The sequence below is a fragment of the Ostrea edulis genome, chromosome 5 (assembly GCF_947568905.1).
Source record: "Ostrea edulis chromosome 5, xbOstEdul1.1, whole genome shotgun sequence".
Lineage (NCBI taxonomy): Eukaryota > Metazoa > Mollusca > Bivalvia > Ostreida > Ostreidae > Ostrea > Ostrea edulis.
Genome location: NC_079168.1, coordinates 41559612 through 41587521, shown reverse-complemented (window position 1 = coordinate 41587521; position 27910 = coordinate 41559612). Strand labels below are relative to the sequence as shown.

General features: G+C 36.5%; 1 protein-coding gene across 1 annotated transcript; it reads right to left on the bottom strand.

Moving 5' to 3' along the window:
- Positions 1–24593: 24593 nt before the first annotated feature.
- On the bottom strand, positions 24594–26492 carry LOC125651566 (uncharacterized). Its single transcript, XM_056165532.1, has one exon. The coding sequence runs from the start codon at positions 26480–26482 to the stop codon at positions 24830–24832; it is 1653 nt and encodes a 550-aa protein (XP_056021507.1). The 5' UTR covers positions 26483–26492; the 3' UTR covers positions 24594–24829.
- Between the last annotated feature and the right edge of the window lie 1418 nt (positions 26493–27910).

Sequence of the window (27910 nt, the reverse complement as noted above, 5' to 3'; positions counted from 1 at the left end):
CAGTGATCTCATCGTTGTTTACGAATAGGGGTGCTAAAGGTTGGGTTGTTGGTATGATGGTAATGCGTTTTAGATTCCTGACCCTCATGGACAAGATAGATTGATCTAGAGAATTGAAACTACATAAAAACCTTTACAAACAAAGATACATTGCTGGATCCAGTAAGTGCTTTACCAAGCCCCTATCTTTGCTCCTCACGAAAATATTTAATTTAACCGCTGTGAAGGAGAAACATATGCCAGAAGTGGTGTTAATCGAATGTGGATTCTAAAAAATTCTAAAGAACTTCTAGTAAACTTGAAATCGCAGAACTTTGCCAAATCAATAACATTAAAACTTATTACTTTTCAACCCCGTGTCACAGTAGGTGTGACACGCTAAAGAACCCTCACTGCTCAATGGCCGTAAGCGCCGAGCATAGGTCTAAATTTGAAGCCCTTCACCGGTCTTCGTGACGTCTCCATATGAGTGAAAAATTCTCGAGCGAGACGTTAAGCAAGATACAATCAATCAATCATCAGTATATATGACCATTCCTCACGATAAATTAAAGACTAAACTTTTTGACATCATAGACAGTCGCTTTTTCAACAAAAATGGAGAACGGAAATATTCTTATCTAGTGATCAGTCATTCAAAAACTTACTTTGTTAAACACCACACTGATTCCACGCACAAGTACTATGAAGTTGAAATAAAAAGATGCTGGAGTTACTCATTGACAATATCCTCGTGGTCTTTGGTGATCAGGTCTTCCAACAGTCTGTTGGAATTCCCATGGGCACGAATTCTGTTCCTTTGTTAGCTGACCTGTTTCTATATTCATATGAAGCAGAATTTATTCAAAAACGTCTACTTGAGAAGAAAAATTATCTTGCTGTGGCCTTCAATTCGACATTTAGATATATCCAAGACGTTTTGTCTTCAACAATAATAACTTTCATTCATATGTCGATTTGATATATCCCTGTGAGCTCGAAATAAAGGACACCACAGAGTCATCCACTTCTGCTTCATACTTAGATATTTTATTGAAAGTAGACATTAACGGCAAACTGACAACTCAGCTGTATGACAAACGGGATAATTTCAGCTTCTCCATCGTCAACTTCCCATATTTATGTAGCAATATTCCATTATCACCTGCATATGGTGTTAATATAGCTCAACTGATTCGATATGCAAGAGCTTGTTCTGTGTACAGTCAGTTTTTAAATCTAGGTAAGCTACTGACAAACAAGTTGATGGTAATGGGGTTTCAACAGTCTCGTTTAAAGTCAGCATTTCGCAAATTCTATGGTCGTTATAACGATCTACTTCGTCAATACAACCTATCATTGGGTTAAATGCTGTCTGACGTGTTTCATACCGATTGTTAAGCCGTTCTTGACACACTGATTTTGACTACGGATAACTCCGTTTACCTGATCAGGATATAGGGCTCACGGCGCGTGTGACCGGTCGACAGGGGATGCTTACTCCTCCTAGGCACCTGATACCACCTCTGGTGTGTCCAGGGTCCGTGTTTGCCCAACTATCTATTTTGTATTGCTTGTAGGACCGATCACTGTTCCTAATCGTCACCTTTTATAGAAAAGTTGATTACCACCATTATTCATTTGAAACCTGTGTCCCGATCTACTTTTATTAAGTGACCTCTTAGTTTCACCAACATAAAGTAATCCACAAAGGCTACACTCAGGTGTGTAGGCAACAAGACAAAGACTCACAGGTCAATTTAAAAAAAAAGTTTTACTGCGGAAACTATGTCCAATTAGATTACTTACAAATGAATTTCTAGTTATAAATATGTCACAGGGGTTACAATTTTTACAGATCATTTTGAGATGGAGAACGTGCGGTTCGAAAATGACTCATCACAAGTGTCACTTGATGACACATAGCAAACGTTGATTTGGGTATATGATCTTTCATTTCTGTACCAAAGGTTGCTACTTAATGACTGTACATATAAATCTGTGATATTTCGAAAGATGATCCAAAAGACATCAATCACATTTTTGTATACTGGGCAATTTGTCAGCCGACAATATGTGTATCGTTATTGCTTATATTCAAGGGAAAATATATCCAGCGATAAATATCCTCGGACAAAGGTTGTCCACCAGCAGAGATGATTAAATGAAAGGTGAAGAAAACGAACAGTGCTCAATCTCATAACTTCTTTAAAGAATACAAAATTAAGAGTAGGTCAAACACAGACCCCTGTACATATCAGAGGTGGAATCAGGTACATAGGAGAAGTAATCATCCCCCTATATTTCTGGTAAACGAAGTAACCCGCAGTCAAAAGTACAAAAAACGGCCTAAATTGCTTTGAAACACCTCCGTATTTTACCCAATGGCAGGTTGTTTTTGGTGACAAGTAAAGACAACGAACAGTGATAAATCTCAGAACTCCTATAATGTAAAACTTTACGGTACCAATTTTGATGCACCAGATGCGCATTTTGACAAATAATGTTTCTTCAGTGATGCTCAACCGAAATGTTTGAAATCCGAAATAAGAATGAAGTTTTAGAGCTATTTTAGGGGGAAACCGTGTGCCAAAAAAGTGAAGTCGTACAAAAAAAGAGTTGGGCAAAGAAAACCACTTAACATACCAGACGTGGGATCAGTTGTCTAAGAGGTAGCACCCCCCCCCCCCCCCCCGTCGTCCGGCCACACCCGCTGTGAACTATATGTCTTGAGTAATCCGTAATCAAAATCAGTGTGCCAACAACGGCCTAACAATCAGTATCAAAGACGTCATACAGCATTTGACCCAATGATAGGTTGTATTGGCAAACTAGATCATTTTCCAGATCAAGATACAGGGTTCAAGGCGGGTGTGACCGGTCGACAGGGGGTGCTTATTCCTCCTAGGGACTGATCCCACCTCTGCTATAATAAGGGGCCCGTGTTTGGCAAACTATATATATATATATATATCGCATCCTTCCTAATGACAGGCCTTATAATGAAAGAAAATTTACCATGATTCCTAACAAAACATTTATGTGAGAACATTACTTACAATCTATGACTGAATTGTCTATATCAAAGTATATGTTACTTGAGAGTTTAATGAAAGATCAAAATGATTGGAACATTGTAAAGGGGATAAGAAGTCAGTTTGAAATATGATCATCAGTTTTCCTTTACACATTAAAAGGGGAGCATTCAAGCGTCCAGTCATATAATAATTATAAAAAAGAAATACAAGTTTACAACAATTTGGTACAAAATAACCATAGGAAATATCATAAAGTAAATACCTGAAAGTGTTATTTCAATTTCATTTCTTTCATGCGTCCTACCTGCTACCTGTCTGTCAACTAAATCCGGCCAGATAATGCAGCTACTGCACAATCAGATAATGCAGGTACTGCACACCTCAGAGGTCCTGTTTCAGGACATCTAATAATCATCATTTTATCAATTATGAATTGAAAACTGAATATCAAATACCGACCATTCTAAATTATCTAATGTTTATAGGGATTTCTACATTCATTTTTTGTTTTAAAATGTCTGATATATTGACATAGTAATGTAATTTCCCCATTTGTCCCCCTTTATCAAGGTCAACCCTTACATTTGTCATAGATAGGACTATGTATCATATAATGGATAATCATAAAAAAAATAGACTAATAACTAGTGCAGTTTAAACAAATCGTGTAAGCACGTTCTAAAGATAGAAGAAAATCAGTAGAGGGTCTAATAGTTTTTGACAAACCTGTTGGTACATGTATGATGCCAATCATGATAAAACAGACATTAATTGTGTTGAATGTGTATCATTTCGTTTTATTGTCCCATTGTCTTTTAGTAGAGCAATTCTCCATTTTTTGCTTGTTCTTTCTTATTTTCTTTGAGCGTGTACATGTAACCCACGTCCATTTCACTACGAATGCGCTGTTGCTATTCACCTGTTCATATCCATCATCACAACTGAGATTTCTAAATACAAGTATGCTGAAAGTTTTTGAACGAATATATTTCAATAGATCCTCATTAATTTAATCTAGGATGTCTTTATTTTTTACAATATTTAACCATAACTCTAACTCTACATTGTCACATTTTCTGCGGTTGTTTTGTTTCTCTTGAACTGTCTGTTGTTTTCTAATATCACATGGTTAACCAACGATTGTGGACCGATAACGATCAGATATCATATCGAAATAGTCACTGTCCGGTTTCTGTCTATTTTGTAACAGGCATCTGCCAAGAAGATCTACACGTTTAGGACCGTGTGGGTCTCTGTTTTCTTTGTAATGAATTGTACATGTAGGTAAGGCATTTTGAATTCGTACATTTAAATCCGAATAAAATTTATTGGTAATATTGGTTGTACAGAGTACAATATATTCATCAGAATTAAGTGCTCCTGTATGAATGTGTTTTTTGTCAAGAAGTGAGTCTGCGTCATGTTTAAAGTGGTCAACATCAGAATGGCATTGCTAGATCTAGAACAAGAAAAACGTTGCTATCCTATTAAAAAGACGGGAATACATGTACCATAGGCATTATCTATAACTGAAACGTAATTTTCTAGGTTGAAATAATTATGCGCTTTAAAACAGATTTTTAGTTCTTGAAACATGCAGATATCTCTTAATAAGTCTTGTTGCAATACGGTGGTGTATCTAGAGAGGGTACGGGAATTGCACCATTCCCTTTCGTTTAATATTTTAAACAAAATTTGTCTTTTTTGTCATTCATGTCTTCAAGCCTCTCCCCCTGGTGGTAAAATACAAACTTAGGACAAAACCCCCTCTGAAATGTATCCAGAGCCGCCACTGCCAAAGACTGTAACAATATCACAACTTTCCTCAAAACTCCTCATTGTATTGAATCTCGGCTGATAAGACGTGTACATCGCCAGCATTATATTTTGATAAGGCGTAGTCAATATCTAAAGTCATGTTGCAAGATGTTTGAAAGGGCCTTTGCTCGTCTCAAAGTTATACCGTATAACATATTAGCAAGCGAAACAACAACTTTTAATTATCACTTAGGCGCGGTGTTGTGCGTATTTAACACATTATGTATGCGATAATCATAAGATATGAAAACATGCTGCATCATATGGAGACGCTGGTGTGATCAGTACACATTATTCCATCAAGTAGTTGTATTTCCTGTTTTTCATAATAACTGTATTGGGGGGGGGGGATGTTCCACCACATGAACGTTCAGACAGTTTTTACCATCCTTTAACAGTCCCTCTGCTATGAAGTTAGCTCATCAGCTTTTGAACACGACAGTGTGAACAAGGTGTTACAATTGTGTATGTACTGGTTCAATACTGATTTCATTGGATACTTATACTTCTTCTCCTAGACACCCCATCGCACCTCTGATATGTCCAGGGGTCCGTGTTTGCCCAACTCTTTAATTTGTATTCTTTATAGATGTTATGAGGTTGATCACCGTTCCTTATGTTCACCTTTATTAAATCTATCCAATTGAATTTTCATGTCAAAAATTACAATATAACCTAAAACATATGACTTATTAAAGTCAAGAACTCTAGGGGGAAATTCTTCAAAAGAAATATGAGACCAATGTCCCACATCGGTAATTTGTCATAGCTGCATGCAACAGTGCCCCAATCAGCACACGCATGATTGGATCCCTATTGGTTACTGTACATATGTCAATAAAGGAGATCTATAACGGTAAATGCAAGGTGAAGATAACGAACAGTGATCAATCTCATAACTCCTACAAGCAATACCTAGGAGGAGTAAGCATCCCCTGTTGACCGGTCACACCCGCCGTGAGCCCTATATCCTGATCAGGTAAACGGAGTTATCCGCAGTCAAAATCAGTGTGCCAAGAACGGCTTAACAATCGGTGTGAAACACGTCAGACAGCATTTGACCCAATGCGAGGTTGTATTGACGAACGACCATCGTTATAACGACCATAGAATTTGCGAAATGCTGACTTCAATCGAGACTGTTGAAATCCCTGTACCATCAACTTGTTTGTCAGTAGCTTACCTCGATTTAAAAATTGACTATATCCAGAACGAGCTCTTGCATATCGAATCAGTTGAGATATATAAACACCATATTCAGGTGATAATGGAATATTGCTACACAAATATGGGAAGTTGACGATGGAGAAGCTGAAATCATCCCGTTTGTCATACAGTTGAGTTGTCAGTTTGCCGTTAATGTCTACATTCAATAAAATATCTAAGTATGAAGCAGAAGTGGACGACTCTGTGGTGTCCTTTATTTCGAGCTCACAGGGATATATCAAATCGACATATGAATGAAAGCTATCATTGTTAATAGACAAAATGGGGCGTAATCACTCGACTATAGCTCACTCTTCAACCATTCGTAGCCTGTGTAAAAATCGAACCACCAAATTCCAGGCTACTTTTGATGTAGCGTATTTTTTCTGAAGAACTTGCTACTGCCCTTCGCACCATGCATATGTCAAAATTTGTGACATTTCGTCTGCAACTTCTGATGTTTCGATATGTGTGAAACATTCTCGAAGGGATGTAAGAAAAGAAACACAATCGTCTCGCCTTCTGTGAATTTCAATAAAAATACTAGGCATCTTGTCCCTCATTTCATGGACTGCTAAATGTTTTTATAGATGAAAAGTAGTGTTCTGAAAGAAACATCTACCGGTAGTCACAAAAAAGAACATACATGTAGATGAAAACTGTAAATACTCACCAAACGAATTGAAATACATATGTATTTACTTATTCTTCGCATATTAACATTACCATTTATTTGCGGTAGCTCACTGGTGGAGCGTTCGCTTCGTAACCGGGAGGTCGTGAGCTCAAGCCCCGCTCGTGTCATAGCTGCGTCAATTGAAACTAAGACGTTGAAAGAGGAAGTGATTTCTCCTTCGCCAAATGCTCGGCATTCAGAATTAAGAATCCCGGTGTTGTAGCATAGAATTTCCCCCTGCATAAACCCCCCCCCCCCTCCGGAAAAACGGGTCCGGGATAGACCCCCCACCCCCCTGGAAAGATGAGCCTGGCATAGAATTTACCCCTAGGAAGAATTAACCCGGGCCCAATTTTCCCCCTAGGAAAAACCATTCAAGTATAGAATTTCACCGTAAATGACAGTACGCTCCCCCCTTCTTACATTTTAGCTATGTATCCGTTGCCAGTTCTGTTACTATCATTCTTTTGCTTATCTAGACCCAGGAATTCTTTTTTTTTTTTTTTCAATTTTAAGCAGGGTCTTGTGTATCACAATCATCATCTTTATTTTAAAAGAGGAAATTATTCAAATCGTGTAATGGTAGATCGAAATTCATTTAGACATCTCAAGTTTTTGTCGTTATGTACTAGTTCTAACATTTGAAATAATCAAGTTGGGAAGAAGTTAATGTTTTTTAATTTAGAATTTCGAATTTAAATAAACGGGAAATCAAATTACTTTTATTTGTTCAGTGCATCTATTTTACTTTCCAGATATTTTAATTGTATATCTTTTGGTCGACTTTTTACGAAAAATCCTAATGATATTGACCATCGTTAAAGTCTTTTTGGAAGCATATTGTTTTTACTATATATACAATTAAAAGTTTCAGCGTGTAAACCCAACTTCAACATCTCAAAAAATATTCCTTTATTCTATAAATATAATAATATTAATGTGCGCATATTTTTTTTTGGGGGGGGGGGGTTCTATGCGGGGAAAAGTCTATGCTACAACACCGGGTTTTTCGGATATGACCTTAATGACGGATGTCGCAGCAGGTGTTCGCACGTTAAAGAACCCTCACTGCTACGGCCCTCAGCGCTAAGAGCACAGCATGTCTAAATTAGTGATAAATGTACTTCATCTACAACTGGTGACGTTTAAATATGAGTGAAACATTCTCGACGGGACGTAATAAACAAATCAGTAAACATTCACTATTATTTAGTAACCGATCACGATAGACAACTGTTAGGACTCCCGCTCCACAACTGGCAGAACCGTGTTAAATTCACAACCGCCTCAGATCTAAGACGTTTAATATAGGTAGTGAGAGTTCCCTCAATAAACACCCCACAGATGATATGACCTTAAGAATGGGGATCCACGGCAGGCTAGGCGTTGAAACACTGATACGGACTTCTTACATTAGTAAAAAAAAAATCGCATGGGATATATAACAACAAACCCTATGCTTTGTTGGTAGATACATTGATTCAAATAAAAAGGAAACATGTATTTTATAAACGTGTTATTTATTCAGATGAAATACGTCAGGCTAACAAGATTACACTGCAAACCACATCATACTAGTATTGCCGAAATACATTTTCGCATGTTACATAATGCAAATAAAATATGCATATACTTAATCATATGATATATCACTATCCAATAATATTTACAATTCTAACTGTTTTCTCTGATAAACAGCTGAAGTTCAATGTAGTAGTTTCTCCATATACTACATCAATATGAAAGGTGGAGATAACGAACAGTGATCAATCTCATAACTCCTATAAGCAATACAAAGTAGATATTTGGGCAAACACGGACCCCTGGACACACCAAAGGTGGGTTCATGTACCTAGGAGGAGTAAGCATACCCTGTCGACCGCTCACACTCGCCGTGAGCCCTATATCCTGATCAGGTAAACGGAGTTATTCGTAGTCAAAATCAGTGTATCAAGAACGGCCTAACAATCGGTATGAAACATGTCAGACAGCATTTGACCCAATGATAGGTTGTATTGACGAACTAGATCGTTATAACGACCATGGAATTTGCGAAATGCTGACTTCAATCGAGACTGCTGAGACCCCTGTACCATCAACTTGTTCGTCAGTAGCTTGCCTCGATTTGAACACTGACTATACGCAGGACAAGCTCTTGTGTATCGAATCAGTTGAGATATATAAACACCATATTCAGGTGATAATGGAATATTGCTACATAAATATGGGAAGTTAACGATGGAGAAGCTGAAACCATCCCGTTTGTCATACAGTTGAGTTGTCAGTTTGCCGTTAAAGTCTACTTTCAATAAAATATCTAAGTATGAAGCAAAAGTGGACAATTCTGTGGTGTCTTTTATTTCGAGCTTACAGGGATATATCGAATCAACATATGAATGAAAGTTACCATTGTTAATAGACAAAACGTCGTCGATATACATGTATCTAAATGTCGAATTGAAGGCCACAGCAAGATATTTCTTCTTCTCGCGTGTAAAGTATGTAAAGTTTTCACTTGTATGCAAATCATCAACTTGTCATGGCACCAGTGGGTGGGGACTATTGAAATTAGCATGGAGTGCCATGGTTGTTGTTTTTTTTATTTCTATTCTGCAGAACTTTGATATGTCGATTTGATTTTTTTTAAATACATATATTGAATCAATGTCTAGTTTGTTGGGTATGAGAAATGATTAAATACAATGGAAAACATGATAATTTGCATAAGGTGGTACATGTCTACATTATATTTTTTCTCCTTGATTCCTTAAGAGGACATCGACACGACTGAGCTAAAATTTCTCTTTTTCCATTTGTATTGTTTATACTGCTTAACTAAAGTATTTATAATAGCCAACCATAATTTTAATATCTATTTTTTAGTTACAATTGAGATGCATTTCTCACAATTCTTTGTTATGTCAACAAGGCTTGTGTCATGTTTTTGTTTACATATAGATTAAAAATATCATGTTTAAAACTGAATGATGTGTGCTAAACACTATAAACTATTTAATTGTGTTCAAAATCAACTTGTAATTTGAAAAACCTGCTTTAAACAAAGTTTTACTTTGTCCAAACCGGCCTCTGAGTACTCCGGCGCCCTATAAATTCCGGTCACAAAATATAGTCCCCAACATTTCTTTAACAACTCCTTTATCAATAATTCCCTGTACTCCGGATACTGCGTATTTTGTATATCGGCCGGCTTACACGGTCCCAGCTGCTGTTAATTAACTTTAATTATCCTGTGTAAACGGGCCCCTCGATGATACGCCACCCTAATTGTTACGGCAATCGTATTCGGTTTACACGAGGTCTCAACTGCTCGTAATTAGCTCTAATTATCGTATTTAAACCAGTCACCCCACGATGACCAACCTGTCGGTATATTCGATGGATCACTCACAATGTACACAAAGGGTGTCTGAGGTAAGTAAAAGAGTTCAATTGGCGATGAGTCGTAATCAGTTTAAAATAAAACCTGATTTTTGGGGATGCACTTTTCAATTATGACAGCACGACGCACGAGGTAATGGTGGACGAGCCTCCCCCATAACGACAGAGACGAGAACTGACAATAAAAAACAAAGTTCAATTAATCAATGAAATCGATACATTCTTGGAATGAATCAAAATCGTGAACAACCCAGCCATGTTTTCCAAAAGCAGGGTAGACCTCTCGGAGCTCTCCGACGAGTCAGACAGTGATGATATATACAGTTAAGTTATCTCAACGCACCATATCCGGTCGATCACTCGGAATTACATCAGTTTCCGTTTCACAAATTTATAGAGTTAAAAGTGATATTTCCATTAAATACATTTACGACGAAAGCTGGGAAAGAGAAATTTTAGATGAACACAACACAAACTTGACGAACGCACATAATGTAGCACTTGCAAACGCCGATGATGTAGACGAAATCGACAATTTACCAACAGAAAACTGCGCGAATAATTCCCAGATTTTTATACCGTTTAATAAAAATTTAAACTTTTTCAAAAGAACACGACGATGAAACACTGACATTTATAGTTTCACATTTTGAATTCTTTTGTGATATAATAAAACGTTAGCAATCATTACACAGGTATGCATAAAAGACAGCGAATATAAGGGAATCAACTTTCATACTTTTCAACATTCTGCAATCCGGACTCTGTGTAAACCGGCCAATTTCTTTGGAACCACACACAGACAGTTTAGACAGATTATACTGTATTTTTAACATATATATATATATACAGTCCACTCCACTTATATTGAAGTCGGTTACATTGAACTATCTGTTATATTGAAGTTAAAATAAATCCCCCAGTAGCAATATTTGTGTAGTTAAACATTGGTAATATTGAACTTTGGATATAATTAACAATTCAGGTCGGTCCCCTGAATTTCATTATATCCGGAGTAGACTGTAAACCAAACATGGCACGAGACTTGTTTACATAGCGAAGAATTGTGAGCTCTGTAGCTCCCATTTACCTCGACAATTGACATTCAAATTTTTGCTGAACTTGGTTAAGCATTCTAAACATTAAAAATGGAAAATATAAAATTTGAAAATCTTCAGCTCAAATTGTTTCCGTGCTCATTTAAGTGAAAGTATTTAGAGCTTATAATAATACTGAATTGAATTAGATTCCATCGAATGCAACATTTCTATATAAAATTTATCAAGGCATATATTCTTATTACCCCAGATCCGATGGAAACCACAAGGCTTACTAGTTATTTACTGAAAACAATACATATTTAGAGTATATTTTATGAACATCTGAACACCTTTCGATGGAGTTGTATTAAAGCATCTTTCACTTCTGGTATTTTCCAACAATATATAAATGGGTTTACGAGAGAATTGAGACAACATAAGCCTGTTGCGATAATCATGTACAAAACCGGTAGATCAGGAAAAACGAGAGACAGTATCAGCGGGCCTGATAAGAAGACCAAGAAAACCATCAACAACCCAACCAAGACAACGGTATTGATGATCTTTTTTCTCCGAAGGGCGGCAATCTGTGCATGTTGAGTAATAACCTGCGGTTGTGTTTGAACATATTCCTTCGCCGCACTAACAGATCTGACACAAGGAGGTCGTGTTGAAGAAAAATCCACGTTTTGAGGTCCCCATGCTATCCTCAGTTCTCTGCAGTGTACAGTCGTTGGACTATCTTTCTGGCGAGGAAAAGTCTTTTGCTTTGGATATCCTGCACCATGTTGCGGAACTATTTTTCGATTCATCTTAACCACATTTCGGATGGTAAAACAGTATAGGACGATAGTCAAAACTAAAAAGAATACCGAAGACTTTGTGAATACATTAAAAACAGCAATGTATCGACTGTATACATATGCTGTGTTGCATACGCCGTGTAATTCTTGCACGTTTTCTTCAGGAGGCGATATCAGTCCCAAGGTGAAGACCAAAACTACCATCCAGCTCAACATACAGACAACATATTTCCGTTTATTTTCAAATAAACGTGTGTTCCACTTTGTCTTGCAGATAACAAAATACCGCTGCAAGCTGATCAAGAAAGTTTGGAAAAGAGATAGAAACATGCCGTTGGTCACTGATGTAACAAGAAAAACACATAAAATTTTGGAGTTCATCCACCTGGCATTTAACATCCTAACTGCAAAAATGACGAAACCGAGGCCTACCAGAAAATCACAAAGGGACAGGAGGAGCACCAGGAAATGGTACGGATTTTGTCTTAGTTTTTCCTTTGAGAGTAAAATTAGCAAAACCAAACCGTTTAAAAGAGTGCAAAGAATTCCGACGAGGAGAACGGTATATACAAAACTTTTGGGATGGTTATGATCAGCATCAAATGAACAGTTCAGGCAGTGGACCATGTTGTAAACTGGAGTATTCTCCTCTATAAAAGGTCTGCAATTGTCTGTCCTGAAAATGAAATGTAAAGACTAGAACAATAGTAATATTAAGTAGCAATGTCATAGCAAGTAAACATGAATAACTATTTGCCCACTAATATGCATAATGTCACAGATAAAGGAATAATACACAAACACTAGAGCAATCTTACTAGATCCTTTGATCCGCCCATCTACTATCGCTTCACATATGCAAGGTGAATGCAAGGTGAAGATAACGAACAGTGATCAATCTCATAACTCATAATGTGAAGCGATGGTAGATGAGCGGATCAAATGAGCTAATTTTATTTAGATTGACACAAGTGCAGGCATCTGACAAAGTATCGATGACCAGAAGGTTGATCTTAATCGAATCAATGTAATGTTGCCAATATTGTATTTATGAAAGGCGAAGACAACGAACAGCGATCAATCTCATAACTCCTATAAGCAATACAAAACAGAGAGTTGGGCAAACACGGACCCTGGATATACCAGAAGTGGGATCAGGTGCCAAGGAGAAGCAAGGATCCACTGTCGACCGGTGGCTCCCGCCCTATGTCTTGATCAGGTAAACAGATAATCCGTAGTCAAATCAGCAGGCCAAAAGAGATGATGGGCAATACAGTTTCATATAATTTTTGTATGATACTTACATGTATAATCATTTGGAATTCACAACATCAAAAGTGACCCAATTTCTCAATTTCACAAGAAAACACAGAGCACAGCTTTAGACAAACAACCTTTTTTTCTATCAAAACGTATACAGAACAGATATATTTATGGTATAAATATAAAATTTGTCCAAGCCTTCGCTCGATGTTTGCTAGAAGAAAACTGCGTGAAATATAGCCATTCTATGTAAAATAGCGACATGTCATGTTTATGTTGTCATAATTCTAGTTTTAAGTATTTTTTTTTTAAATGAAGAACAACTGAGATATATTGGGATTCTTACACAAAATACGCTGAAATCTTAAACAATAGTATGAATTCAGATTTCGTTGGGAAAATATGGCCCTTTTCATTAAAGTCCTTTGTGGCACTTAAATCTATAGATTGTGACGTCTCAATGAAGGAAAGTAGAGAAAACCTTTAAACTTAGTTGGTATTATGAATATGACGTCGATATCCAGGTATCCCAGTTTCTTTAGAAAAGTAGACGACACCACTGTATGTTGATGAATTCAAAAGGAACTTATTTAACATATCTAAACAATAAGGTTACTACGTCAAATTTCCTAAACAATTGGATTTTATTGTATTTCTGCATGTAATAGTGCTGAGGAAACATTTATCGAGAAGAAAATTTGTATTTACCTGAGTTGAATATTGATAATTTTCTTCCACTTGCGTCCAGAAACAATTACGTAGGAGGCAGATTGTTCATCCAAGACAGATGCTTTTATGCATCCAAATGCTTTTAACAACGTCGTCTAATATGTGTTGATATGTTACTTAAATAACGTAACGTTTTAAGCCAATCAAACACCTTGGTTTCTTATTTAAAATTGATTAGTCATGGTGAAGAATCATAGAATGAAACACCCACTCCATGTAAGATTTACGAATCAAACAATCTTCACTAGTTGAAAAAAAAAGGTGATTTTAGGGAAAAAAAATAAACATTGATACATGTACATATAAATCCTATGATCCGTCGTTATATTGATCTGGTTTGTCAATACAAACTGTCATTAGGTCAAATGATGTCTGACATGTTTCATACTGATTGTTAGACCGTTCTTGACACATTAATTTTGACTACGGATTGCTCCGTTTACCTGAACAAGATATAGGGTTTGCGGCGGGTGTGACCATTGTATTGAAATCAAATGCAAAGGTCATAAGTCAATGTCAAAATACTTCCTCATAAGTAACTAGTCTATACTTGGATTTTTCAACACCTGAATATAGACTGAATTCTATGATTATGGATGTTGTCAATCACAGGCTCTTTAAACCACCACAGGTCATGGATGATATTCCTTCCAAAGTATGCCGCCAGTTCCTTAAGCTCAAATTTACAAACAAAGGAATAAATGCCGTCAACATAACCAACAATCTTCGTCATAAAAGAGTTCAGTCGTGTATTCCAACTTATTTCAAGTCCAAGTCTACACCCAGTATTTCCTACAAATGAACTTTTACTATTGCATCCAAACTTTTAAATTATTAACAAACTTTGCAGTGCCTAGATATAGACCATCTTATACTTAATACACCTACGTGTTCTTGTTCTTCATCTTCTTTTAACTGTAGTCCAGCTGGACATGTCATTACTGGTGATGTTGATATAGTTTAAAACGAGGACCTCAAATAACTTATTCTAAAAGGTCCTAAATACAGAGAACCTCGATCTTTCAATTGGCGACAGAACTTCATTTCTATTATGAATTCTGTTCAGGATTATGCCAGACGATGGGCTAAATCTGAATGAAGAAAAACTTGATACATTGTCAGAATGGATTAAAAGTATAAGAGGAATATTAAAATCCCGCATTATACATATTAAAACAAAAGAACGTATCATCTATCCTTCTGTGTATAGCAAACCAGAAGTGATAAAAGAATTAGCTGGGTTACATGACGAATATGTTTTGGTTCCAGCTGACAAAGCTTGTAACAACATTGTCTTTGTTTGTAAGGCTCATTATTACAACTGTATTCTAACCGAACTTCGCATGAAACCCACTTTTGGTAACCGTACTTTTACTTTAACTGCCCTTTTAAAAGACAAAATTCTTCAAAACCATGCTTCAGTTTCAGACCCAGTCAATGGGACGGATGAATATGAGTTACCGTACCTATACTGGATTCCTAAACTTAATAAAAGCCCTTACAAACAAAGATGCATTGCTGGATCCAGTAAATGTTCAGCCAAACCCTGGTCTTCAGGAAAATATTAACAGCTGTGAAGGAGAAACTTCAAACGTACTGTGCGACTACATATGCCAGATGTGGTGTTAATCAAATGTGAATTCTGAAAAATTCGAAAGAACTTTTAGTAAACTTGAAATCGCAAAACTTTTCTCAAATCAACAACATCAAAACGTATGACTTTTCAACACTTTACACGACCATTCCTCATGATAAATTAAACACTAGACATTTTGACATCATAGACAGTTGCTTCTTCAGCAAAAATGGAAAACAAATATTTCTATCTAGTGATCAGTCATCCAAAAATTACCTTGTTAAACACCACTCTGATTCCACGTACAAGAACTCTGAAGTTGAAATAAAGAATATGCTGGAGTTCCTCATTGACAATATCTTCGTGGTCTTTGGTGATCAGGTCTTCCAACAATCTGTTGGAATCCCCATCGGTACGAATTCTGCTCCTTTGTTCACTGGGGAAACATTTAATTTCCTTTTGATTTTACGACTGGAGACGAAGTCACTTAATCATCTAAAAGTTGACAAAGTTTTGTGAGCTCGATCTGTTCCTCACCTATCTGATAACACGATGCTTAACTCTCTTCCTCCCGCAATAACATCTACAATTAACACATCACTATCAGAAAATTCAGTTCCTTCAAGCTTCAAGGAGGCAGTATAACACCGCTTCTTAAGAAACCAGGACTAAATAAGGAAATCCTTTCAAATTAAAGACCTGTCCGCAATCATCATTAAAACACTTGAAAAGATGGTGGCTAAGACATTGAACGATAATCTTGATTTGAATTGTCTGTGTGAATAGTCAGCAGACAAAAGCAGCATTCTACAGAAACCGCCTCGATTCAAGTCTACCATGACATTACATTGGCGTTAGAAAACGGGTCATCTGTTCTCATGCTTCTGGATCTGTCTGTTGCATTTGATGTCATTGACCATCACATCTGACTACCACTGTTATGCGGACGACTTTAAAATTTACTTTGAGATACGACCAATGGAAGGATGGAATGATTACTTTTTAAAATTAGAAACTTGTATAAATATATATATTAATTCATGGATGGCCAAAAACTTCTTGAAGTTGAATTGGGACAAAACGGAGCTGATCATTTTCTCTTCAAAACACGATGCAGCAAAAATTTCATTACACCACCTAAAAGTTGGAGAAAAGTTGGAGAAAACAACATATCTGCTGCATCGTGTGTCTAAAATGTTGGTGTGCACTTCGATCCCTAGCCTATCTCACTTTTGAGAATCATGTGTCATATATCGTGAAAGTATGTCACTTTCATATTCGCACCTTGGACTGCTTATAGAAGGAAAGTACAGGACACTGCAACCAGGCTTGTGTCGAGGACAACGACATGGGGTCATATTTTCCCAGTGCATTGACTTTAAGAGCAGTATCGTCCACAATACAAAATATTCAGCGCGCCGACGGGATGTGTTCTCGAATATCTACAAGAACTCATTGATGGGTATTTTCCATCTCAACCACTAATATCTGAAACATCACTGAAATTTACTTTGCCAAAATTTGACCAATGTATTTTGGAGAACTCACCTTTAGTTGGACTGCACCCAGTTTGTGAAATGACTTTCCGCGACATGTTAAAGCTACCAAAAACATTCACTTTTTTTAAAACCTTGCTAAAACCCCACATTTTGAAAAATTGCTTTCCCAGGCTTCTAAGCTTTTTACACACTACAAGTTTATTTCAATGATTGATGTTAATGCAAATTTCGAAATCTTCTTAATGTTCTATTTCGTTAATTTCTAATACTTTGCATAATGCTCAACATAAAAAAACCCCGTTACATATGTAGGTATTGAACTTGGTGTTTTATTTTGACAATTTTACAAATATAGGATCTTATGTCAGACTGTTATTTGATTTTATTTAATTGTGTTTTAATGTTTAATTCTTCTTCTTACCTTTGTAAAGCGCCTTAGAGTGATTTGTTTTCAATAAGGTGCTTTATGAATTTTAATATTATCATCATTCGTATTATGAGATACATATGAATTAAACATTCGACATCAAACATTAATTAGTTTCTGCTCTGATTCACAGTGTCATTTCTAGTTTTAATTACGATAGAATGGAATGGTGTTTATATATCTCAACTGATTCGATATGCAAGAGTTTGTTCTGGGTATAGTCAGTTTTTAAATCGAGGTAAGCTACTGATAAACAAGTTGATGGTACAGGGATTTCAACAGTCTCGATTGAAGTCAGCATTTCGCAAATTCTATGGTCGTTATAACAATCTAGTTCGTCAATACAACCTCGCATTGGGTCAAATGCTGTCTGACGTGTTTCATGCCGATTGTTAAGCCATTCTTGACACACTGATTTGACTGCGGATAACTCCGTTTGCCTGATCGGGATGTGGGGCTCGCGGCGGGTGTGGCCGGTCGACAGGGGATGCTTACTCCTCGTAGGCACCTGATCCCACCTCTGTTGTGTCCAGAGGTCCGTGTTTGCCCACCTATCTATTTTGTATTGCTTGTAGGAGTTATGAGATTGATCACTGTTCGTTATCTTCACCTTGCATGAAAGCCATAATGAAGTGTTCAGACAAGACGGCAAACGGTGTCTGTTGCATGTTGTAGTGACTGTCTACGGACATTTTAAGATCTGACTCAGGTCTTTCACCGACAGTAGCCGCTTCTTTCATTGTAAGCACGATAGTGAGCAATGAGTAACAAATGGTCATCAAAATCTTTTGTCTTCCTGTGCAAAAATATAAACATAAGCGGCTCAAATAGTCCATTACAAATGCAGAAATGTGCATGTATTGAACCTTATCTAGTGGTAAACGACCGTACATCATTATAAAATTGTTAATGTTCATGTTTAAGATGTAAGTGCGATATTTCTATGCATACATCCCCAGACAGGTATAGTTTTAATACGAAGAAATGAATTATTTTGTAAATGTGTTTTATTGAATATATAAAGCGTTTTATAGAATATCAACATTTGCCATGCAAATCTAAATCCACCATGCTTACTCCCTTTACACACCTTATTCCATCTTTAGTGTGTCGAAGGCACGTGTTGTCCCACTTTTAATTCTGTGTTTTATAGGTAATGCGAGATTGATCACCGTTCATTATTTTCACTTCTTCGTTATACAATTTTGATGTACTTTCTTCAATAATTTTATGGATTCTGAAAATTGGACTCTATTTTTCATTATATTACGTCAAATCGGGCATTGTGCACTACAATCAAATGGAATAGGTGCTTATCAGCCAAGTTGACAAGCTGATTATTTTAGAAATTGATATTGTTTTCGATGACCTGTAATAATAATTTTCATTCATATGTCGATTCAATATATTACTATGAACTCAATATAAAAGACACCACAGAGTCTTCCAGTTCGGCTTCATACTTGAATATTCTATTAAAACTAGATATTAACGGCAAACTAACAGCACAACTTTATAACAAACGGGATGACTGCAGCTTCTCCAGCGTTAGCGTCTCATATTTATGTAGCAATATTCTATTATCACCTGCATATGGTGTGCAAATATTTCAACTAATTCGATACGCAAGAGTTTGTTCTGCGAATGATCAGTTTTTAAATCGAGGCACGCTACAAACAAGCTGATGTTACAGGAGTTTCAACATCAGCATTTCGCTAATTCTGTAGTCGTTATAACCATCTATACTGCCCACCATAAATAAGTACACACTTACCAAATTAAGTTTCTTGCGCATACATCGATAATACATCGTCGATAGATCTAAATGTTGAATTGAAGGCCACAGCAAAGGATTTTTTTTCTTCTCATGTAGAAGTTTTTAAAAATAAATTCTGCTTCATAGGAATATAAAACCAGGTCAGCTAACAAAGGAACACAATTCGTGCCCATCAAGGGATGTGTATTTGTCCAACTCTTTCATATGTATTTTTAAAGGAGTTATGAGATTGATCACTGTTCGTTATCTTTATGTTACAATCTAAAACAAATATATGTACATGTATATCATTTTGATTGATGTTTAATAGTCTTAGGGCTAATTGCATACGCATGTTTTCGTTTGGTTGCTGTTTGGTTGCTTGATTGATTGTATATTGTTTAACGTCCCGCTCGATAAATTAACATCCTTTTAAATTGGGTGGAACAAAATTTAATTGTAATGGAAAACTTGCATTTTCAAACAAATTACCGAGACATACTCCCTCCCGTTAAATTGTCCTGTCAGCTCAATGAATTACTGGAAAATAGTCGCCGGTTGTGTCTCCAATGCTTTAAACAGAATTTCGGTTTTTGAAATAAATATATACTGCTATAAAATGAATTTCAACCTTTAAAATATTCTTAACCATAGCGCTGCCACACCTGGATGCGAGTACAATCTTTTGATTATCACTTATGCGCTCCCGTCTGCGTATGTAGACATTTACGTAAGCTATAATTAAACGATTTTATGAAAACGACCAGTCATTTTCTCCAATGTAAAGGTTAGTATAAGCATCATCATATGTACATTATTCCACCAAGTAGCTGTTTTCTTGTCACGCCATTCGATGAATGTTGGTTACACAACTTGTGACCGGAACCCTGGGCGGAGGTGAAAATGGTTACCCATAGAAACGCAATTTCTGTAGACGTTAGTGGAGCCAGTACAACAGATGTTTAGACCTTTTTGATTGGCATTAACGATCGCAAATAACAAATGACAAGATATTCAATCCAATTTCTATTGCAGTCTTTTGTGTTTTGCTTTATGTTTAAATCGTATTTAACTGAGTTTTGCTTTTGCTGTATAAAATACGATACGAAATGTTTTACGCCTGATGTTTGGACTTTGCATCATTGTATTATAAAGTGTCAATCGCAAGCTTTCTGTTTCATTAATGTCCATTTAACTGCCTAAAACATCAGTTTACTAGCCAATCGAAATACAGATAACAGCAAAGTTTCATCACAATGATAAATGAATGACCAATCGGCGCGTAACACTTCATTTACGGAGATGTTCACGATTATATATTCTTTTCCAACATTTGATATCATATCTTGAGAATGGTGATTAGAAATCGTGATCTAACCACTGAGCAACCCAGACCGATACACAAAGAATGGTAATATTACTAGGTTATGAACTTTCCATCTATTTTGGAAATCCTACAAGAATTCTTCATATTGAGAGGAAACGTCGCGTCTACTATGAAATATGGAAAGATAACTCCCACTTGATAAGGAATACAAAATTGAGAGTTGTGAAAACATTGACCCCTGCATATACCAGAAATGGGATCGAGTGTCTAGAAGGGGTAAGCATATCCTGTTGATCGGTCACACCTGCCGAGAGACTTATATCTTCGAAGATGTGTAAAAAATAAATACCTAATGTTTTATTATCAAATTCCGAAAACAATAACACAAGAAGCTTCTCCATTTCCAGCTGAAATTAAAGTAGTACAAGAGGCCCTTCCACATTAGATATAAAATGAACAGTAACACAAAAGACCTCTCCACCTATTATCTAAATATAAAGTAACACAAGAAACACCCCCACCTCCGATCTTCAATAACGATAAAACTAGACGCTTCTCTACCTTCAATCAAAAACTAATAATGTCACGGGAGAAAGTTCTTGTGTATACTACGGCTTAAAAAAATTTTTGCATTTGAGACAAATCTATCGTTACAATTTCTTATCATATTCTTGATAATGATTACACAGATTCTGCACTGCGTGATACGGGTGACGTCACAATAGCCGATATCAACGACCTGTCTGAGAATCCAGATCACATATCACACCGGCGTGCAAAAATGCATATCAAACCGGAAATTACGTATTTGTTCGTAACAATCAACGTATCAATGTTTTACCATAGTAAATCAATGTATTATGTTTTTTACTGTAGTAAATCAATGTATGAGAGTTTTTACCATAGTTTATCATAAATGATATATCTAAGTTTTTTCATGTACCATAGTTAATCAATGTATCAGAGATTTACCATTATAGTGATTGAATGTACCTAAGTTTTTACTAGAGTAAATCATTGTATCAAGATTTTTAACATAGAAAAGTAATGTTTCAAATATTCCTTGATCTGCCTGTAAAAGGAAAAAAAGTAACCCGTATATGATAACAAGAGTATTATTTCATAAAATTAGCTTTCAGACTCCGTATCAATTTTTTAAAAAACATATCAAAAATACTAGCCCATTCGTATAAAATATTTAAGCATGAAATTCAGTATATAATAAAGAGAATATTGCCTGCCAAAATCCATATGATACATGTACGTCATATCAGCCATCGGGCCCCATATCAACCATGGGGCCACTCGGGCTAATATAATATATGATATGGATTTAAGCATGTAATATTCTCTATATATAATATGTAAATCATGAAAAAATGCAAGATTATAAAATTAACGTTAATTCAACTTTAAGGAAATAACGTTATATCAACGTTAAAACTAACTAACGTGAATTTAACGTGAAGTATTTAACATCAATTCAACATTCAAATTCCATGTAGGGTAAAGAATGCATTCAAAAATTAATGTTCATTTAACATTGACATTTTAACGTTAACTTAACGTTAAAATTAATTAACATTAAATTTACAATGTTAAATTCATATCAAAGATTCATGTTTAAAAAGTCACATAAATCAAGATCCATATTTAACACTTAGATTCCACATAGTGTGTTCAGAACGATTTTAGAATAACCAAATGTTTGGAGTTGGAAACATAACACGCAAAAAGAACATCGGTACAGCTGATGCATGCTTCCTGAACTGCATCTAATCAATGAACTATTTCCTATTACGGATGACTAACTGTTGATATACTGCTAATCTGTAGGTCTTGATCTTAAAAAATATAAAGTATATGTTGAGTGAACTTGACCTTTACAAAATTAACTTGAATAACTTTTTTCCGAGTCATTTGCCCATAACTTATTTGTGTGATATATTATCAATACCTAGCTGTTCTAAAACTGTTGTTATAAGGAACTTCTTCCTGATACAAGGTACATGTATATGTTGAATGGCCCTGACATTCCCAAAACGATCTTCAGAGAAAAGAATTCAAATGGTAGTTATCAAGAAATTAAAAAGTTCAATTGTTAGCGCACTACGACATACGCAGACCAATTGCAGTAGGTCACCTGAGTTTACTAAGGTGACCTAAAAAAAAATTATGATTTCATTTTTCAGAACATTGTCTATTCCATCTACAAAAATAGATTTTTAAAAGCTTTAAAAACTTTTTACGAAGCTTTTATTTGATTGAAATCAAATCAAAATGAAATGGGTTACATGACGTTTGAGTTATATTGTGAAAGTGTTGTTTTAAAATATTATATTGTATCATGAAAACATTGATCATTCGAGAGATTCTGCATTTGAGGATAATGAAATGAAAACTTTAATAAATGTGAAAGAGTGTATGAAAAAAATATGATGTAGAGACATATATTACATCATTCTGTATTATGTGAAGAAACAGTACTGGGATGTTTACACATGTTATCAAATTAATGTATATGCAATAATTATTCCTGTGTTCTCTCTTTGAAGTTTTCGCTATGATTTTATGCTGAGTAAATATTTATTTGAACTGTGTGTACTCATGTGTTATATGCTGTTCATTGTCTTTTTCACAGGCACTTGAATAAAAATATAATGCATTTCTAACATACTTATGCTATGAGTAAGAGACTTAGGGTACTATAACACACAACATTCAAGTGCTTGTACAGCTACGGTCTTTCGGGATGTTCCGGAACGACCGGTTAGATTTGACGTTTATACACCGCGGTCACGTGATAGTAACCAATTGTAGGGAAAAGTTGACATCAATACAAATGGTGTTTCGCTAGAAAACGGTCCGTAAAGAGATATGCGCAGTCCTACGATGACGATCCAAGTCACTATTGGTGCTTAATACCTGGGTGTAAATTAGACGGAAGTAAAATGGCGCATTTAGACGCGTGTCTCTGGATGCAAGGCGTGAAGTTTTACTGATATCCTCTAGGTAGCCCCTAGATTTATTTCCTTTACCAACTCACATAATTTACTTAATTGCATTTTCCTATAAATAGTTGTAGCGATTCCTTTCTTCGAAAGACATAATTTTGATGCAGGATTTTTGTGGCAAATTGAAGTATTTCATCTTCGTTACTTAGTTGTTCTTGTAGTCCGAAAGTGACATGCCCTCAATGCGCGATAAAGGTAAGAGTGGATTAGTATCTCGTATTATGGCCATGAAATGCAATACGGATGCATTTGAAAATGCACAAAAATCAACAAAAATAGAAAACGGAAATATTCATATCTAGTGATCAGTCACCCAAAACATTACTTTCTTAAATACCACTGATTCCACGTGCAAGTATTCTTAAGTTGAAATTAAAAATATGCTGGAGTTCCTCATTGACAATATATTCGTAGTCTTTGGTGATCAGTCTCTTGGAATTTCCATGGATACAAATTGTGCTCCTTTGTTAGTTGACCTACTTTCATATTCTTACGAAGCAGAATTTATTCAAAAACTTTTACGTGAGAAGAAAAAATCTTGCTGTGGCCTTCAATGCGACATTTAGATATATCGACGACGTTTTATCTATTTGTAATAACAATTTTCATTTCCATGTCGATTCAATATATCACTGTGAACTCTATATAAAAGACACCACAGTCTTCCAGTTTGGCTTCATACTTGGATATTCTATTGAAAATAGATATTAACGGCAAACTAACAACTCAACTTTATGATAAACGGGATGATTTCAGCTTCTCCATCGTCAACTTCCCATATTTATACAGCAATATTCCATTATCGCCTGCGTATATCTATCAACTGATTCGATACGCATGATCTTGTTCTGCGTATGATCAGTTTTTAAATCGAGGCAGGCTACTGACAAACAAGTTGATGGTGCAGGAGTTTCAACAATCTTGTTTAAATTCTATGGTCGTTATAACGATCTAGTTTGCAAATACAACCTATCATTCGATCAAATGCTGTCTGACTTGTTTCATACCGATTGCTAGGGCGTTCTTGGCACACTGATTTTGACTACGGACAACTCCGTTTACCCTATATCAGGGCTCACGGTGGGTGTAACCGGTCAACAGGGGATGCTTACCCTCCTAGGCACCTGATCCCACCTCTGGTATATCCAGGGGTTGTTGTGTGCGCAACTCTCTATTTTGTTTTCCTTATAGGAGTTATGAGATTGGTCACTGTTCGTTATCTTCACCATAAGAAAATGGTTTATGCAAAACAACATGCATATACCATTCATTCTGTTTATTACTCCAAATATTTTATTCTTTTAGCTATACCGGTCTTACTTTCCCCAACAAACAGTTCTCCGTCCCCGACGATACACACGCTGCGTGGGTATTTAATCCCTTGATCAGGAATGATGTACCTCAGGAATCGACCGTCCCTGTCCAACATGTGGATCTTGTCACCAGTCGAGTCAGTAACGATAACGTGACCGGCAGGATCAGTAGTGACGGCGCATGCGAAAAATAGTTTGTCCCTCCCAGAGTAAGAAAACCGAAATATTCCTAATCTATTGACAGCAATTACAGCGTTTTTATTCCATTCTGTTACGATGATGTCCCCGTTAATATTCTCAGTGATGGAATTTATTTTTCCGTACAAAGTATGGCCTTGCGAGTCGTACTGGATTTCCTGGAGTACGGTACCAGTAATGCTGTATCGCATGACTTTGGACTGGTCGGCTTTACGGAGACAGACCAGTAGGTCATCTGACGCAGTACTCGTGATTCCACGTGGTCTCCACTTCCCGGTTGTAAATATCGTCTGGATTGTTTTATCATCTGCTACTCTATACACAGTATTGCTGCCCCGTTCTGTGTAAATCACTTGTTTGTTGTATACCGTTAAGTACATGCCGTGTGTTGTGATGGCGACAGAGTCGTGGAGGTTTCCCTGGAAATCAAACAACTTGAGTTCTTTACTTTCTCCTCCCATCACCACTTTGCTATCATTGATAACACCAATATTGTAGAGACGCTCATCATTCTTTTTCTCTGCAGGAAACCATGTGTCTATAGCTGTGATAACTTTAGGCACCTCTAATAGTTTGTGATTCGAAATCACAGCGTCTTCAGGTATCAATCTCGGCAAGGAAATCTTCCTTTCTTGTATATTTTCGATGTATCCAAAATACGATTTCAAATAGTTGTCGTCAATTTTGCATTCGCAAAGCACCGGGAATGAATACTGTGTAATCTCCGAGGGCGTTTCCATTTTTTTAAACTTTACTATGCATTTCTTCATTTCCATGACACTCTGCGAGCATTTCAGTTTTATTGTCGTGGCGTTCATTTCATGAATTTTTTCTAAAATATCTTCCAATTCTCTCTTCTGTTTCTGGAGTAGTGGTTCGTGCTCCTTTTGCATGTCGTCCAGTTCCTTGTGGAGCGCCTTCACGGTTTTCTCTATGTGTCTGTGCCATTTTTCTCCCCTTGACGTCACTTCATCCTTCTTCTGTCGGTAAACTTTGGATAATGAAGGCAATACCCGTGTCGTATAATTAAGAATTTTTTCAAATTCACATTTATATTTCTGAAGTCGCTCGTTTTCTTTCATAATGGTTTTCATTAGATTGTCAATTGTATCGGTAACTACAGACATTTCGTGTGATTTGTGTTTGATGGAAACACATACCATGCATATCGGGAAATCACAAGTCTGGCAGTACATATGACATTCGTTCTGTGGATGAAAATCACACGTACAAGTGTCCTCATCATATCTACTGACGTAATCCACCACGTCATGTCCGATCTTGGACTTAATTCGGAGATGTACCGGAACACATGGATCGCAAAGATTGACCCCACATCGTCTACAGAAGAACGAGACTGGTTGTTTGCAGATGTCACATTCAATGACAAGATGACCTTGGGTAGTGTCTTCAGATGCCATAATAACGATTTTCTTTGACCTGAAATAGATGATAAATCACTGTACATATTGAAATCCTATTTTACACTACAGGCCTGGCAAGTATTACTGTACCGGGGGGGGGGGGGGGGGGGGGGGGGGGGGGGGGGGGGCAGCCATAAGAAAGAATTGGAAGTTGGCTTTTCAAAAATTAAAAACAACTTCACACCCAAAAAGGGGGTTGCACTATCTTCAAAATCTTAAGTTTTCTTTTAAATTCTGTTGTTTTCAATTTTAACTTCGAATGGGGTAGAGTCTTCTACTATGTCCGCCTAAAAAAAAATCCCCAAACTTCATTTTCGAAAATCGTGGGGGTGGTTCCATCCTTCATTAAAATGGCTTTTATTCATAACTTTAAAGTTTCATTTTTACATTCTCTACTACTATTGAGAATAATGGAGGGGAGAAGTCAAATACTTATCCCCACTAGATGGTTTTCATTCGTAACTCGTGTGGGGGTTGGGGTGCATATCATTTAATTCTAGGATAAATAAGACGACACACTTATATATATTTACGATATTTTCTTCAAATACAAGTACCACTTAAAAATTCTTAAAAAATTATATGCAACATAAAAGTTTTGTTTAAGAAGTAGACAATTTAAAAAGTGGGGGAAAAGTGCCAGAAAATGCTCAGAATGCTGGATTTTGCACCATTTACCACGGAGCTTCGGGGGGCCTAAGCGGCCCCCAGACCCCCCCCCCCCCCCCCCCTCTCGGCCTATTGGGAGAAACATTTAAATCAACTCTCCCTAAAGAAATTCATTGCGAAATCAGATTTGAGTACGACGATTTGAGTACGTACCAAAATTCCATCGGTAACACTGTAACTACTTGGAAAATGTGCCTCGAAACGGGGACCCCCTGTTTGTTTACAAATTTTTGTTTCATACCTTGTGTATTTTATTATACCGGTAGAAGGCCAATCTCTAAAGCTTACAAAAAGCGTGAAACGATTACATGAATCGAAAGAGGGATGAGATAGACTGGGAATTCACACATTTCAGAGAAATTATTGCCACAAAAAAAATTATGAAAAGGGGGGGGGGTAGGTAATATCCATACTTCAGGTCCCTTTGGTGTCATTAATGTTGTGATATAGAGTTAGAATAGGTCCTCAGTACCCCTTGCTTGTCGTAAGATGCGATAAAGATCCCTCCCTGCTCAAAGGCCGTAAGTGCCGATCATAGATCTAAATTTTGCAGCCCTTCAACGGCAATGGTGATGTCTCCATATGAGTGAAATATTCTTGAGAAGGACGTTAAACAATATACAATCAATCAATCAATGAAAGAATACATGGGGTACCGGAAATCCAGTCTACGTACTCCTGTGGTCGCGACAGGAGTTGGAACTCTCGCAAGCGTACATGTAGCCCTTAAACCTACTACTTGTGACATCTCAATAT